At 41.8% G+C, this 17059-nt stretch overlaps 1 protein-coding gene and 1 non-coding gene across 7 annotated transcripts in view; both read right to left on the bottom strand.

The window, feature by feature from the left end:
- Positions 1-7828: 7828 nt before the first annotated feature.
- The window catches only part of PPARG (peroxisome proliferator activated receptor gamma), a 145858-nt gene continuing 136627 nt past the window's right edge, over positions 7829-17059 (bottom strand). For 3 of the 6 annotated variants that reach the window (XM_037050824.1, XM_037050816.1, XM_037050830.1), the window contains exon 8: positions 7840-8333. In XM_037050824.1, coding sequence (XP_036906719.1) covers positions 8086-8333 — 248 coding nt within the window. In that variant the 3' untranslated portion in view covers positions 7840-8085. Of the gene's footprint in view, positions 8334-17059 lie in introns of all 6 variants that reach the window. The other 3 variants (XM_037050850.1, XM_037050806.1, XM_037050841.1) reach the window with 3 other exon arrangements.
- Positions 10395-10517, bottom strand: LOC118991011 (small nucleolar RNA SNORA71). Its single transcript, XR_005067332.1, has one exon. It is a non-coding gene; the product is annotated as a small nucleolar RNA SNORA71 (small nucleolar RNA).

Below are 17059 nucleotides of genomic sequence, written 5' to 3'. Positions count from 1 at the left end.
CTCTCCTGGGCTCCATTTTGGCCAGATTTACTGTCTCAACCATGCTGGGAGCAGGGTCACGCACTCAATGTTTGATTATTAGCTGTGTGATGTTGGGCAAGTCATTCTTTTCCTGTAGGACACTAGGTCCCGTGCTACTCAGAGTAGGGTATGTGGCCCTACCCCGTGGGTACTTGAAGCCGTAGATAAATAGTAGCATCCTTCGCTGGAGGGTCTTTTTCTTCTTGAAGTTTTGGGATACATAGAAATAAATTAAATCATTTCTAAGTGATATTTTAAACAATTTAAATTAAAAAATATGTATTTTGGGGAGTAAGCTACAAACCTTACATTAACTTTGAGGATAAAACGTGCACAGGCTGCTTTGGGCTACACTCCTCAGGTTTCCAGGGAACATGATGGAAATGAGCGGGAAGTGTGCAGTACGGTTGTACCAGCTCCCAGCTACCGCGGCCACCCCGGCTAGGGGGCCTATGGAGATGTGGAATGCATAAACCCTTCCTCCTTCCTGCCTGGTCCTCTAGGTCTGCTCCTATAGGTAGTGCAAAACAGTGGAAATAACAATGGCTTTGGAGCTAGACAGACCTGAGTTTGAATCCCAGAGTGGACAGTTACCGTTCTGTGACCCAAGACTAAAGATTCTCTGTTTCCTCTCATTTGTATAGGCTTACTGGTACCACCTACTCATCCTGCCCCTGCGGTTCACCCTCCACCTTTCTCTATCCTGCTTGGTGCCCCCATAGGCTGAATCCTATGATTGTGTCAATGGGCTCTTTTTTTCTGGTTTCTCGTAGGATTTGGCCAATGGGAGATCAGAGGGGGAGCTGGGAGGAGAATGAAGATGGGGTATCTCTCGCCCAGTTGCTCTCTGCTGTCTGGAGGATAGCAGTGATGGTATTCCTCAATTCCTTGGGCCGCAGCTCCTGCTGGATAGCTCTCTTCTATGGCTACAGCTCTCGGGGGTTCTGTAATCTTTCATTCCTTTATCTTCACTGTGTAGGGCTGGGAAAGGTTTTCTGCCAGGGCTAGCCTGGGGTGTCTCACCATCCTTTACTGGTTTCCTCCCTGCCACCCGGCCCCAACTTTGTAAATAGTTCCTGCGTTAAACTCTTTCCAATGCTCCCTTTTGAGTGAGCCAGTTATTTCCTGTGGGACCCCATAAACAACCTCACTGGGATTTTGGAAGGACTAAATGGCTGCAGAGCAGTTTATAAATAAAGCTTGTACTTGGTATTTGAAAAGAATAATGGTTATCATTGGGGACTGAGTAGGGAAACCAGGGAGGGCACAGGCAACCCTGGCTAGAATCTTCCCAGAAGGAGGCAGCTCCTAAAACACGTTGTCCTTCACCCACAGCCATTCCCCACCCCAGAGCCCTGGGAGGCCTGGCTGGGGATAAACTTTTTCAGGGAACGGTTCCCGCAGCTGTGGCAGCAGCAGCAGCATCATTGATAACACTCAGGGCTCCTCAGAGGCGCTCCTGGCTGCATCTCATCTGGCAGGCTCAGTAGGCCAGGGAGCCCCAGTGCCTGGCCGCCAGAACACTGACTCAGCACAACACCCCTCTCTCAGCAGTTTGGCTTGGGTGGGAACCAAGCAGCCATCCGATGGCCCCTCCTCTCCTCTTGGAGGCGTTGCCCCCTCTGGCTGGAGCAGGCCCAGGCCCTAATGAGTGCTGGCTGTTGTCCTGTCCAGGCCCAGGCCCATGGAGGGGGAAAAAGCTCTCAGGCAACAGAGAACACAGCCCTCTGATGGTCAGCCAGAGAACCCTGTCTCTCTTCCAGCCTCCCCTAGAGGCTCCCAAGGCCCCACAGTGTCAGAGGTAGAAGAGCAAAACAGAGCCTCTGACTGTGTATATGGGGAAACTGAGGCCCAGAGAAAGTGATTTCCCAAGGACCACAGCAAATCACTCAGAACCCAGGCCGACACTAGACAATTCCTCCCACGCTGGAGTCTCATGGTTTCTCCTCTGGTTGAAGATATTGATCAGCAATGTCTTCAGGTCAGAACGAGCACCTAGCAAATTGTGTCAGGTTGGAGGTACTTGTCTTTAGAAGATTTTAATTGTTTGGGGGCTCTAGGCCTGTCACCTGTTGTATATATGACCTCTCATCCTTACAGCCCTACAGGGTGGGGACTTGTATTTTCGAAAACTAGATGAAGCAGCCGAAGCCCAGAGATAGGAAGCAACTTGCCCGAGGTTGCACATGTCTAGCACATGGCAAGAGCCAAAATTCACACTGAAGTCTCTCATGCCATAAACTTGAGCTCTGACTACCAGGCAACAAGTGTTAGGTTCTTCCAGACACAGTGACACATAGTAGAAAAGAGCCCTAGATGGAGTGGGCCTCAGGAAGACCCAGGTCTAGCCTAGGCTCTGCATCTCCCTTTCTTTTGTTCAACCTTGGGCTAGCTCCTAATGGTGATCAGGCCTGCCCTGCTTCCTTCATGTGATATTCTGAGACATGCAGGGTGTGTCTCATCCCGTTTTACAATTAGGGAAACTGAGACTCATTCTTTTATTCACGATGAATGAATTAGAGGTAATTTGCTGGGGGCCTTCTATATGCCAGGTACTATCTCCCCAGAGATAAAGGTGACTTGCCCAAGGCCACACACCTATAAAGCGGCAGAGCTAAGCCTCAAACTGACAGTAGATGCTCTCAGACATACTTCATGGCCTCTGGTATTGTGGAGAAGTGGCCACAGAATCACAGTTTTCCAACTCTTGCAGAAAGCCAGTTGGATCCTCTCTGAGCCCAGCACATGGCACTGAATAGATCTCAGGAATGACACTCTCCTGGGAACTTTTGGCCTGGAACATATTTATTTACAAAACTCCAGAGGGGATGGAAATAGCCCAATCTACTCCCTACAGACCCAAATTAGCAATTTTCTTATTCTTCATAACCCCTCTGGAAATGTAAACTATGTAATATCTGTCTAAAATTAGGAGCGTTAAGTCACAAGAGAAAAGAAAATGTTTTCTTAGCCTCATCCCCGCATTTGTTCTTAGTCAGAACACAGCAGTTGTCTTTCAAATAATTACTTTCTCCTAATACTTATGGATTGGGGGAAAACACTCTTGAGCGAACATATTTTTACTCTACTGACAAGTGCTGAAATCCAATTCCTTTTCCTGATTTGAACCTACAGGATGTTCAGGTGAAGGTCCAGAAATCTTGAACAGGAAGAGACTGTTGATGGGCCCAGGATGCCTTCTTAAATGAAGGGCACTTTAACAATAATAACGGCAATAATGTTCTTAGTGGGCAGCGCAGATTGACTGGTTAGGATGTGCCAAGAAACTCTGTGAAGTGTTTTACAACCACTATTACATTTAATCCTCATGATAACCTTATAGATTAGGTACTATGATCCCACTTTACATATATAAAGATAATTAAGACTTAAAGAGGTTAAGAGCTTGACCAAAAGCCATATGGTTATAGAACGAGTAGGTGGTACAGTTAGAATTTTAACCCAAATTAGTCTAACTCTAAAGCCCACATTAGGATATTGTCTCTCATAACAGCTGTACCTACTATGTGCCAGACACGGTCCTAAGTAACATATAATCATCTCTCTCTTTTTTAAAGATTTTATTTATTTATTTATCTTTAGAGGGGAAGGAGAGGGAAAGAAACATCAATGTATGGTTGCCTTTTGTGCGGCCCCTGCTGGAAGTTGGCCTGCAGGGAACCTGCCTGCAACCCAGGCATGTGCCCTGACTGGGAATCGAACCGTGATCCTCTAGTTCGCAGGCCCACGCTCAATCCACTGAGCTACACCAGCCAGGGCCTAATCATCTCTTGATCGTCACAATAATCCTTTCCAGGATTTTGTTCCGTTCTTTCCTTTGCTCCCCAGTGCAGATTACTCAGACTAGCTTCTAGTCTGTGACACACTTCGAGATTTTCTCGCTAGACTCCCAGTTCCCCTGGTGGCAGTGCCAATGATGAGAAGAGCACGTGTGTCATACAGCACCTTTGCATAAATTAATCCTAGTAGACTTCGAGGACCTTGGGCATGTTCCTTAACTTCTCTGACCCTCAGGGTTCTCATCTGTCATTTGAATTGACTCCTTTGAGCTCTAATTTTCTAGAATTTTATGGTAACTGCAGGGACTGTCTGGAAATGGGTATAGGATGGGCAAGTTTTCATTTATAGGGTTAGAAATGACCTTGCCATGAAGGCAAAAGACCTTTGCAAGTTAGGGGGATGTGAGGCCCTGGCTCCTAGGAGCAGCTGGAAATGGACAGCAAGTGGGGATGCGGGGAGGGGGAGCCAGGGTTCGTCAGCCAGCCCAAAGACTGAAACCTGATTGAAGAGAACGAGGTGAGTCACAACCCGAGTGCAGGAAAAAGCACGAGATATGTGTGACCCCAGGGGCAGAGCTGGGCCTACAAGATGTAAATCACCTGGGGGCTGAGAAAGGAGAGAGCTTCCTGTCCCTTTAGGTACTTGTTCAGGGGCTGAACAGCCACTGGAAGCCATGTAGAGGAGACCTGACTGTTTTCGAGAGCTGACTTTCCAAAATGCAAATTTGATCCTGTCCCTCTTCTGGCTGACAACATCTACTAGATCCCAACTGCTTGTGAATACTGTCCAAGGTAGCTTCTTACCGTGGAGAATGAGGCTTGTCATAATTTGCTGCTGGCCTGGTTACATTACTTTTCACTCCCTAGCTACAGCAGCCATACCTAACTTCTTGCTGTTTTTTCAACACAGTATGCATTGTTACACTTCTGTGTCTACCCACAGCCCCTGTGATTCCCTTTTCCTATCTTCAGGCAGTTCATCACTTGGGTCGAGTTGTAATCATGCGTCTGATTTCATCAACACTGTGATGAGGGCAGAGCTTGGCCACACTCATTGTTGTATGGTTGCGGACTTGACTAGAGTACGAATTAAGTATACATTTGATCAGTGAAGTAGGATTAGATGACATCTGGTGGTCTTTTAAACTCTTAAGATCCTGCTATTTCATTTTATTTCAATAAGCATTAACTGGAAGGCCTAATGTGGACAATCACACGGTGAGGGTTGGGGATACACAGATAATGATAGTGATAATAATGTGGACAGAGACAATAGGAGCCAGGGCCAAAGACCAGGGTGAGGTGAGGAAAGAGGAAAATAGGAAGGTGGTCTCTTTGTCCCATAACCCCGAACTCTCCCAGGGAGTGTGTGGGAAAAGAGGGGGGAAAGATAAAGCAATGGGGTTCTTCCTCTCAGGATTTAGAACCAAAACTGGCTTCCTTCAGGAGTCCCCTCATCCTCTCCATATCCTCAATAGGTATTTCCAAGGGAAGAGGTATGCAGGAGCCAATTTCCAACTCCCCACATCCTGACTTGCTTTATAAGCACCAAACAGTAGTAAATTATCAACCAAGTCAAGGCCTGCCCCCCAAAAGGATCTGCCTTTGGTAGCCTCCAGGGAGCTGAGAAAAAGCCATTCAAATTCATTGGCAACTAAGTAGGCCTACTACAGAAGCCTAATTTCCTCCCCACCCCTTTTTCCTCTGTGGAATTGCTGTACCTGTCCCTCTGGTTTCTGCCCCAGAGCTTATAACTGAGAATCTGCCCAGTGACACCAGCTAGTGCTTCCTGACTCTCGGGTACTCACTCCTCAGCGAAAGTTAAAAAAAAGGCAGAAACTCAGGTCAGGCCAGTTTTTGATTGTGGCAAGAGAAACAGGGTGTGCAGATGGGGTTTCTCTCATATGTACCCCGCTGTCCCTGTGCTCTGAGCACAGGATGGAGATGGGAGAGGAGCCAAGTCATATGCAAGGGTGGTGCTGGGAGTGGGGTTCTCATGGGAGCCTCGAAACCTTTTTTTTTTGACTCTTGACTAGTTACTTTTCTATTTTGTTGACACAAATCTGAAAATGTGTTTGTGTGCAGAGAAAGTACTATGAATAACTGATGATATAGTTGTTGGTTAACTTGTGAATCATCCTAGGGGAAACAGAGGAAGGAGCAGGAGCTCTGGAGGCTGTATATGATTTGTCATAAAATATTTAGCAAATGATTGTCCAAACCACAGGGAAAAAGTCGGAGAGATGGGAATTTAAAAGCTGCCAGATTTAAAAAGCTATTTAATGCTTATCATCAGTGCCAAAGCGCTGAGAACGTTCCCCTCTGGCAGCCACAGCTCCGAGAATGTGAAAAGGGTTTGGATGGGCCATGGAGCGCTGGTGGGAACTGCGAAGGGATGGACAGCGTGCTGAAAGGCTTTTTGTTTGGGGAAACTTGTAAACAGGGGATCACCTTGTCTACTGCCTGCCTGTTCTTTCTTCTTCAAGATCTCTTGGATGATAAACTGTCCACATAAAACAGTAGTGAAGCCTCTAGTCAGTCGTGTGACTGCTTCAAAATATCCCCATGCTTGGCCTCAGTGAAGGAAAGGAAAAATAGCCGTGTGATTAACTGAATTTGTCACATTTCTTCCTAATGTTTTTGTGTCACTCAGACAATGGCTGCATTCGCTGGTCCCAAAATGATATAGTTGTATCTGTTGTTTTATTAAAGGTTTGAGCTCAGAAGTTTTCTCTCCTAAAGTGTTAGGAAACCCACATTTCTAGGACTGCTGTCAGGACTCACTTCTGTAGCCTGACTCTTTGGAAATCCGTTTATTTTGGGCTAAAAGATGCAAAGGTATTTCCTGATATTTTTGCTCGAGAGCCTCAAATGAAGTTACATTCTCCTGAGTTAATACATAAGGAAAGATAAACCAAGGAAGAACCAGTGGGGAATAATTTAGGTCAGTGGAGTAATCATCCTGGCAGAGGCCTCAGGGTAGTATGAGTACATGGGTAGGCAATGCTAGTGAATGTGGTGGCTTCAGTCAAAGAATCTTACTAATTGTGCCAAGAAGGTCCCTGCTTTTAGGGAACATATAACCTACTTGCTGGGGAGATATGCATTACCTAAACAATATGGGTAACTAACCTTTGAGACTAGAAAAGAAAGAGATCTCTGGGCAAGGTGGTCCCAAGGAGTATAGGAATAATTCTATGTTCATTAGAACCACAGCATGGTTCTTCTCCCTTATTCATGTTTTATTTTGGTTTGGTTTCTTCTTCATCTCGTCCCTGCTGGTTTGCTTTCTTAGAATGCTTTCTCTCCCGATCTCTATCTATCCCAAATACAACACGTCTTTTGAGGCCCTCTTCAATGAATTTAGAGTCACTCTTGACTATTCCAATCTTCATTACTCTTCACTTCCTTTGAACTCTTACAGTTCTTAGAGTTTGAACCATTCATTTGGCAGATGATTGTGCATTATAATCTGTTTTTATGAAAGATCAATCTTTTCTCCCGAACTCAATTGTAAGTTCTTTTTGGTAGGTGCCAAATTTTAAACCCTTCTGTGTTACTCACAGTTTCTAATAGTTCATAACTTGCCAATAGGTATTTATGTATGCTTTGGTATCCTGTTAGTAGGCTGCTCTTGGTGAGTGAAAATCTTGGTTGGGATTGTGGAAGAAGACTGGATTCTTGACAGGCCTAAGGATATGCTCCAAATTAACACATCCAGGTTAAGAAACACATGCTCTGGGCAGTTTTTTGGCCCTGAAGTTCCCCTTCCCTTCTTAGGTGTGACTGTTAAAACAGAGGGAGAGTTCGAAAAAGTTGTAATTTGAGTAAAAAATTAATTTACTGAGAGTGAAAGCTGATTGGAAATTCCATTCACATTTAAAAAATGCATAAGAAAGAAGAAAGAAAAATAAAGGAAAGAAGAAAGGAAAAGAGGGAGGGAACGAGGGAGGAAAGGAAGAAAGAGGTTATAAGATTGAGAAGAAAATGAAAGGAAAAAGCCAGGATTGTAGGGAGGTGGGGAACACATCAGACTCTGTCTTCAAACACATCCACCAATTTCTTAATGTGGTAATTTTTAATATTAAAAGTAAATTGTAAATGTATCTTTATAAACAATATGCATAAAATAGATCTATTATTCTAAAATCTTTTCTTTTTAAAATGCTTTTTCACAGTAAATTTTTTAGATGTCAGATCTTCCCTTAAAATAATAGTGCAATTGGAAGAAGGGAAACATTGTCAGTGAATTAGGACTTCTCTGCTAATACAAGTCCTTGTATATTTCCTGTAGGAGTGGGTGAAGACTCATGTCTGTCTCTGTTTTCTTTATTACTTGCAATAGCTGCACATGTTCTGTTACAATTTGTCTGAGGTCTGTCATTTTCTGGAGCAGCTTGGCAAAGAGCTGAGAGGACTCAGGATGGTTCAGCTTGAGCTGGAGCTCCAAGGCTTGCAGCAAGTTGTCTTGTATGTCCTCAATGGGCTTCACATTCAGCAAACCTGGACGATCTGGGGGAGCAGAACAACAAGAGGTTCAGTTACAAAATTCTCTGGCCCCACATCTGAGACATATTTAGCTAAATACTCACCCATCTTTTCATTGGTTTGTTTTGCTTTTGTTCTAAAATAAAGTGGGAAGAGAGGCTAAGTAGACAGTGGGCAAGAGCTGCATACAGAAAGATGGAATGAAACCAAGACTATCAGAGCCCTTTCCGGGGGCATTCTTTCCCTGGCCGGGCCGCTATCTGTGTAATCAGTAGACATAACATGGTTGCAAGGAAACCTCCTCTCCAGAGTGAGGACTCTTTTGCTTCTTTCTATTCACTCAGGAATCTCATTTGCAACTTTTGCTCCTTCCTGATGGGTCTATATTTTGTAACTTCTACATTCTTTTTCACCACAGCTTTAAATATGCTTCTAAAACAAGCTTTGTTTTCTCTTTTGCTTAATATTGCATATATATTTTCAAAGAGACCAGACATAGTTTTTAAATACAGGTACAGTTTGGAAGGACAGACCATCCCAGATTTTAACAAAAGTTTCTTCTGAGGTAATTTTCACTTTCTTCTTTATACTTTTCTTCTATGAATTTTTAAAAGGTGAGCTTAAATTACTTTTACATTTGTTATGTTTTTCTTCATGTAGATCTTGTTAAATGTATCCTTAAATATATCTTTACTTTCGTTCTCTATTTTATAATATTCTATGCTTCTTTTTGTTTTATTTTCTAATAAATACATGCTATTTAGAAAATTATTAAATTTAGTATATTAAATCTGTTTCAATTTTCTGAACTCTTGTCAATTCAAATAGTTTTTATCCTGTATTTTTTTCTCTTTTGGATAGACAAAAATGAGATCTGTAAATAATGGTAGTTTTATGCATTCCTTCTTTTCTAGTGTTTACAATTCTCATTTCTTTTTCTTGCCATAGTGCATTGGCTGATACCTTGAATATGCTATTAAGTAACAGTAGTGGTAGGAGGCATTCTTGTTTTATTCCTAACCTTGAAGAGAATGCTTCTAATGGTTCACCACAAGAATGATATTTACTATAGATTATAACATTTTACCCCTGGCTTTCCAAGAGTTTTACATTAATTTTAGTCAGGAATGTTGTTGGATTTCATTAGATGCTTTTTAATGTTTTCATTCTAAAGAAATGATCATAATAATCAAGTATGGTGAAACATATTAATGGATTTCCTTATATTGTTATACTCATTTACTAATAATATATTTTAAATTTAAAGTTTGTAGGTTAGATTGGTCCAGAGTCTTCTTTTTTGTGCCATTCTTTGTGTGTTGTGGTAATAAATGTTAACTGGTCTCATAGACTTAGTTGATAAGCTTTTTTTCTCTGTTGCTATGCAGTAAGATCTGTTCCTTGAAGGTTTCTTGGAATTTGTTGGCAGAACTGTCTGAGCCTGGTGGTAAATTTTTGAGTACCTTCAATTTTTCTTCATATATATTTTAGTCTCTTCAGGCTTTGTACTACTTATAAGTAGAATTTTAGTAATTTATAACAGAGTAAAGTTGTACATGATATTCTCTTGAAATCTGAAATCTCTTATTATTTTTATTTAACTGAATGCTTTTTGTGTATTTTCTTGTTTAAAAATCCAATTTGCCAAAAGCTTGTCTTTTGTTATCTTTTTTAAAAATACAGCTTTTGGTTTTATTAATCAACTGTTTTTAAAAAATTTAAAAAAGAATCCTCACCTGAACACATAATTTTTATTGCTTTTAGAGATACAGGAAGGGAAATAGAGAAACATCAATGTGAGGGAGAAGTATCAATTGATTGCCTCTCATGTGCACCAGAGCAGATACTGTATGTGCCCTGACTCGGAATCAAACCGATGAACCTTTGGTTACAGGATGACACTCTAACCAACTGAGCCACACCAGCCAGGGCTGACGAACTTTGTTTTTTAAAATGGTATTTTGTTTTCATTTTCAAATAATTCATTCTGTTACATTTTTGAGGTTTATTGTATTTCTCTTTTTTCTAGTTTCTTTCTTTCTTTTCTTCTTCTCTTCCCTCCCCCCCCTTTTTTTTTTGCTAGCGTGTGACGACTCCAGAATTTTGGAAGGGACAGCTGGATCCTTCAAACATGGGGAAAATGCTTTCTCTCTCTGTGCTATTAATGACTAGGGCACAGGCAGCCCACAATCACTTCTGGATACAGAAGTCTAGTTTCTTGAATTAAATGCTTAATTCATTTAGTTTTAGTATTTCTTGTTTTTTGACAAATGCATTTAAAGATCTAAAATTTCCTCTCAGTGTCACTCTGGTCTCACTCCACAGGCTTTCTTAAATGGTACTCTCATCGTTCTTTTCCAAATTGTCTGCTTCACAATTTTGATTTCATTTTTGACATGAGTTATATAGAATCATTATTTTAAATTTCCAAGTGGAAAGTTTGGGTGTTTGTTTTTGTCTTCTAATTTCTAAGTTTTATTTTCTAATGTCTAAGTTTGTTGCATTGTAGTTAGAATATAAAGTTTTCCCATGAAGCTCACCAGTGGGGTGCTGGGTTTATGTTTAACATTTAGGACACTCACTCGATACCTGGTACTGATTCCAAATTTTAGCTCTTGAAGGCTCTTCACCCTCTTTTTCTAATTTTAACACTTCTTCCCTTGACTGTAAATTAGAACACTGTGTAAGAGTTTTTATTTACCTTTTAATATCCTTCATCCTCTAGCCTCAGTTTCTGTAATTATCTGTTTGCTCCAACCATATTAAGCCATTTCCATACCAAGTCCCCCAATTCCTGTGTTCTCTCACGACTGTGCTTAGGCAAATTCTGTTCCTCTTATCTAAAATAGTCTTACCTTCCCTTCATCCATCTTATCCATTTCAACCTATTCTTCAAAATATAGCTCATGTCATTATGTCCTGGCAGCCTTCCTTGACAACATCCCTTTCTCTCACTTATTCTTCCAATCCCCTTTCTGTGGATCTTGTAACACCCTATGAATACTTCAATCACTATTGTGCTAGTAGATTACAGTAGATTATTGATTACATTTATTTTCCAAAGAGTGTACTAAGTGCCTTATACACAATGTATCATTTAATCTTGAGGTCAGTGCTTTATGGAGGGGAAAACAAAGATTTAGAGAAAAGAGTTAAATCTTGCTCAAGACCTGCCACTTGCTAGTAAATGGCAGAGCTGAAATTTGAACCCAAGTCTGCCTGATTCCAAACGCTCTGCAGTATTCAACTCTTATTTCCTTGTATTGTAAGTACTGATTTTCTTGTTTATGTCCCCTACTAAAGCTGTGTGGTATCAGAGGGCAGAAACTATGTCCTGATCCTCTCTGATCAAGTGGAAACAGAGAAAGCACTCCATTGGCTGAGTTAATGAGTTATAGAAAGTTGTTCTAGCTAAGAGTCCTGGATTGAAAAGTATAATTCTTGTGGTTGATGAACAAGTCTAAAGGCAGGATCACTATACAATGAAGAAATTTCCTTTAAACAGTGTTTTTCTGTATCTAATAAACTACAGCAACCTTTATCCATTGAAGTGAGGCACAAGAGAGCAATATTAGAATGGTCTCAGGGTGGGATTTTTGGAACTGCACACATTCTCTGAAATTAAGTTCCTTTCTGAATTAGAGAAAGTTGCCTTTGGGTTGATTTTCTTCCCCCTAACTTCTCTAACATGTCCTATTGGCTGGAATATATATACTTTTTTCTTTAAATTTCAGCATTTAATTTTGGAATCATTAGCAAAAATCTCAAATTCAGAGAATCAAACAAAATGATTTAGTCCTGGCCTAGAGAATCATGGCCCTGGAGGGGGGTGCCTTTCTCACAGTTGCTATGCAATAGTGAAAACCTCTGACACTTCAAGGGAAATCAGGTCCTGGATCTGTGCGTTTGGTTTAATGATGGCTGATCCTCTCCCTGAACAAATGTTCCAGATTTCAAAGGCCTGCGGCAGTGCAAACGTATGTGCATGGGAAGTGGCAGCACTTTGTGTCCAGACAGGTGTTAAATGTGGCTCCTACAGGGGCTGGGACTGCACAGCCCTAGGTAGACGCACACGGGGGTACCGGCCTCTTACAGCCTTTTCTCCTTCCTTCTGAGCAGCACCGACGGAGTCAAAACTTCTGCTGAAGAGCTTATATTAACCTAGAATGTTTCATTTATCATGGCAGTTCAAACGGCGAAACCCTGAAGTGCAGCTGATCAGGTGTGCTGGAGACATTTGACTTTTGTGCAATAACATGGAACTGGCCCCTCCAGGGGAGGAGAAGGGTCTGGTTTGGATTTTCAATAACCTCTTTGGCAAGTAATTTTTTTAATGATGTGATGGATGAAATTTGGCTGAAATTTTGTGGCCACTGATTTATATTTTCTCCAGTGACAAGTTAGATCATTTACAGATCTATCCCACTGTCCTCACAGAGCCTCAGTCAAGGCAAGGCGGAGTGCAGTAGAGTGGAAAAAGTAGTCTGTTCTACTCCTAGGTCTTCACTAACCAGCTCTGTGACCTTGGGCAAACGAATTAAGTTCACTGTGCCTCAATTTTCTTTTCTGTAAATGAAAAGAATTAAACTAGATAAATGATCTCTAAGACCCTCAATTCAAAAGTTCTAAGCTTTAACTCTTACTTGTAATACCCTTTACAAAGTTTACATAGTTAAACTGGGGAAACAAACTCAGTCTAATTTAAAAAGTGTACTGACAAAGTTTACACATTAAATTTAGAACACTCGGCTTATTTAAAAAGTAAAAAAAGCTTCCTTTGGTCTTAAGCAATCCCTAGGGTCAAAGGACAAAAGGGATTTGTCAGGACTGCTCCCCCACCCTCCACCCTCCAGTCAGCTATTAGGCCTTCTTCTCTGGTCCCCTCTCCTATCTCTCCCCCCTTCCACTCTCCTACTCCCACTCACACCTGTACTGAACTAACGAAGGCATCTCGTAGGTGCCATAAAAATCCGTCTTAACACCCGGAGCAGTCCTGGGTCTTCCCCTTTCCTCTCTACTTCCCACCAGCCCATTGCTTGCTAATACACATGCTGGCATCTTTCCCACCCCTTTCCTTTTCCTCACCAGGCACATGATCTTTACCCTTCTCTCTCCTAACCTCCAAGGACCCCTTCTTTTGTCTCTGTAACTTGTTTCTCAGCCCACTCCTTCTACAGCTCACTTCTACCTCTGTGACTTTCTAAATAAACTTTCTCTTACAAAGAAAAAAAAAGATACTCTTCTTAGGAGGCCAGTCTGAGACCCTCCCCCTGCACCTTGCTGAGGGTTAGAATTAAGTTCTAGAATGGAATCAGGGTCAAGGGACCTTTTACTGGCCTAGGTTGCCTAGAAGGCCTGTTGGGGAAAGTGTGTGTTGATTTACTCCAAGACATAACACTTGAGGAAGCTGGAGTCAATTACTGGTTCCTTACTCCCCAGGCTGCAGAGAATTGGGAAAGAAACCTTTCCGGTCTCCATTCACTCAGTGCTGGAATTGATTAGAGAGCACTGTTGATTATGGGCAAATCTACAAAACTTGCATCTTATCTAGATCTGGTTCCATTAAGTGCAGTGCTTATCTGAAGCCGATTCAAATTCTCTCCACACTCAGAGGTGTCTTAGTTGGGGGACCAGATGACCACAGTGCAGTCTCCTGAAGGAGAGGCAGAAAAACCAATTTGAATGGTTTTGTCTCTGCTCAAGGAGCTGCTGTCCTGGCATTCCCAATCTATCCCCTCTGGCTTTCTGATTGATATTAATAATCTGAAAAGGACTGTGCCCACAGCATTTAGAAATAAGAAGTCTGACAGCTGGGCAGCTGTAAATTTATCCACAGACAGTGAAAGACTATATATAGTTCAGGTGTAGGTGAGAACTGAAGGGGCGGGAAGGCTACTTAGGAAACTTTGTACTTGGTATCTCACCCTTGTATTTCCTCTTCAGTTTCCTTTATTCCATTGCTTCCTAAGTTCACAGATGTGTTAAAAAAACAGTGGATTTGGAAACCGAAGACTTGATTTGAGTCCTGTCTCTCTTCCGCTTAGTTTCCTTGTGATTTTGGACAAGTCTAATTTTCCCAAATTTTGGCTAAATTTTTTAAGACAACAATGGTATTTCTTTAGTGAGGTCATGGTGAGAATGTGTTAGGTAAAGGAACTTTGTAAGATATTACTATTCTCTGTGTTTGTTCAAATAAAGGCAATTTCCATGGGTCAGGAGTGTAAGCAGGGGTGGTGTGGCATCAACACACTTGGGAAATGGAAGGTTTTGGAGCTGTCATGGGTAAGAGCATAAATTCAGGAGAGCAAGAAAGTAGTCCCCGATGCAGACACACGTTTGGGGGTTTGGGCAGGTTCCCATTCTTGTAGCTTAATGCATGTAAGAAAGATAGTTTAAGCACAACAACAAAACAAAGAAGTCCTGGTGCCCAAACTCACTTCCTCCGTAAAAAGATGGTGTTAGAGATTCTTTAGTACTTTTCTGATCTAACAATCAGAATCATGGTGAGCATTAGGCAAAACTGTGAATTCAGTCAAGTTTATCTTTGGGAAACTATGGTATAGCCTATGGCAATTACCTCCCACCATCCCACCTTTCAGAAAAAAATAATGTAAGAAAGTTTCACATATGTTCTTTTCATAGTTAAATATGAATTGGAGCTTGATGGAGGGACAGTGATTTTCAACTTTGGCCACACACTGAAATCATCTGGGGAGATTAAAAACACACCAACTAATTAATACCTGGGTTCCGTCTTTAGTAATTCTGACTTGGCCTCTGGTAGGACCGTCGATATTTCTAAAAGCTCCCAGGCGACTCTAATGTGCAGCCAAGAACAAGTCTACTGCTTTAATGAAAAGCAGTTGGAATCCCAAGCTTAAAACTTATCTGCTAGGTAATCTTGGCCAAGTTCCTTAACCTCTCTGTACCTCAGTTTCCTCATTTAAAAAATGGGGACATAACAGTAATCAAACTTATAGTGTTGGGATGACTAAGTGAGTTCATAGAATAAAAGTGTTCTCAGTGTCTGACACATAGTAAGTTAGCTCTATCTATTTATAATAGTATAACTCACCTCTTTTCCTTTCCTACCTTTTTTTCCTCTCATTTCTCTGGATTTTCCTGGGTCCTCTTATTATCTCTCCTATTCTTTGTCTATTAATTGCTCCCTTCTCCTTAGCCACTCCCTCCAGCCCCTCATATGTTTTCCCCTTTCCACTCCATGGACTGGAGCTTGCTGGGGACCTGGTATCAGAAATCCTAGCAGGACCAGACTAAATCAGAAGGCTGAGCAATGAATAAATGGTTTTAGAAGAAATGTAGTTGACTGCTGCTATCAGGGAAAGGGAACAACAAAACTTAGAGATCTTGTAAATACTTTAAATGCTTTACCAAACAGATAAAGAACATCTGTAATGAGCATATTCCACCTTCAACGCACATAGTCCTGGTAGAGTCCTTCACTCTGAGGTGGGTTAACGTTCCAACATTTCCCTGTTTAAACAATAATTTAACAAATGCCTTCTCCGTGTCCAGATGAGAACCACTCTTCACAACAATACCACATATGATTTGGTTAGGATGGTGGAGGCAGGTAACCACCACCATGAAACCAAGCCCGGGCAATACTTTCTTTCACCTGCCCACTAAGATGCCAATTCCACACCAAGTCCCTTCATCTTAAACGCTCAACTACCGCCTCCAAAAAAAGCCCCCTCTCAAACTACAACACAACACAAAGACATCTAATTACCAGGTGGGTGGCATTTTCCTGTATGCTGTATTCAAAGCGTGTTTCTTTGCTTCATGGTATCCATAGTAAAGTAAGCTTGAGCTCTGCTTTATTTCCAGGTCTTTCAGAATGGGAAAGGGGCTTGAGATTTCAATCCTGCCCTTGGGACCTCCTGTCTTTCCTATCTCCTTTTACTTGTGGGAGTAGGGTTCCCTTGTTCTATCACTGGAGGTCAATGGAGGAATGTAGATATATTCATGCTCCTTCTATATCCAATACTGGGTTTAACCAGGACTGGATGGGTGGGAGGCAGAGGAAAGGCCGGGGCAGAGACAAAGGGAATGATTTCTTCTTTCTCATTGAACTGGACACACTCGTGCTCCCAGGCCGACTACTCTTCCTGGCTTCCGCAACCTCTACAAATGCCAACAGCAAACCAAAAATAAAAAAGGGGGACCCAGTCTCTGCACCATCCCCATGTGTTCTTTCCAATGTCCTTGAGAAGAACCTCAAAACATAGGCATGGTCTGTAACCTCTAAATATAACCCCTCCAAACATAATGTCCCCCCAAACTTAATCGGGGTTCTCGGAGTGTGGAAACCCACCCCACTCCTATTCCCTATCTGCTTCAGGGCCAGGGGGTTGGTGTTCTCTCAGGTTTTCAGGCCCTTCTCCCTTTCTCCATATCTCTTTCCCTTGGGGTTTTGTTCTCAATCCACAAGTAATCTCCTTAAAGTGATAGCTAATAAAAGGATTAGTTGATCTCTCCCTAGGGGTATTTATATTGTAATAAGAATTTTAAGAATGACTATTGGTGGAAATTAGCAATTTGGCAGAATTGAATGGAGATACTACTTTCAATTATATCATAGAAGGGAAAATTAGCATTTGCTGTGTGCTTAACACATCCCAGGCATTGTGCCAAAGACTTCACATAATGTTATTTCATTTACTTAGGACACTGATAAGTAAATTGAGGTGCAGAGAGGTAAATAATTGCTTGAACTCACACATTCA

Source organism: Sturnira hondurensis, unplaced genomic scaffold, assembly GCF_014824575.4.
Source record: "Sturnira hondurensis isolate 20B ecotype Veracruz unplaced genomic scaffold, ASM1482457v3 Scaffold0000867, whole genome shotgun sequence".
NCBI lineage: Eukaryota > Metazoa > Chordata > Mammalia > Chiroptera > Phyllostomidae > Sturnira > Sturnira hondurensis.
Note: the sequence above shows the minus strand (reverse complement) of the source record. Positions and strands in the feature narration are given on the sequence as shown.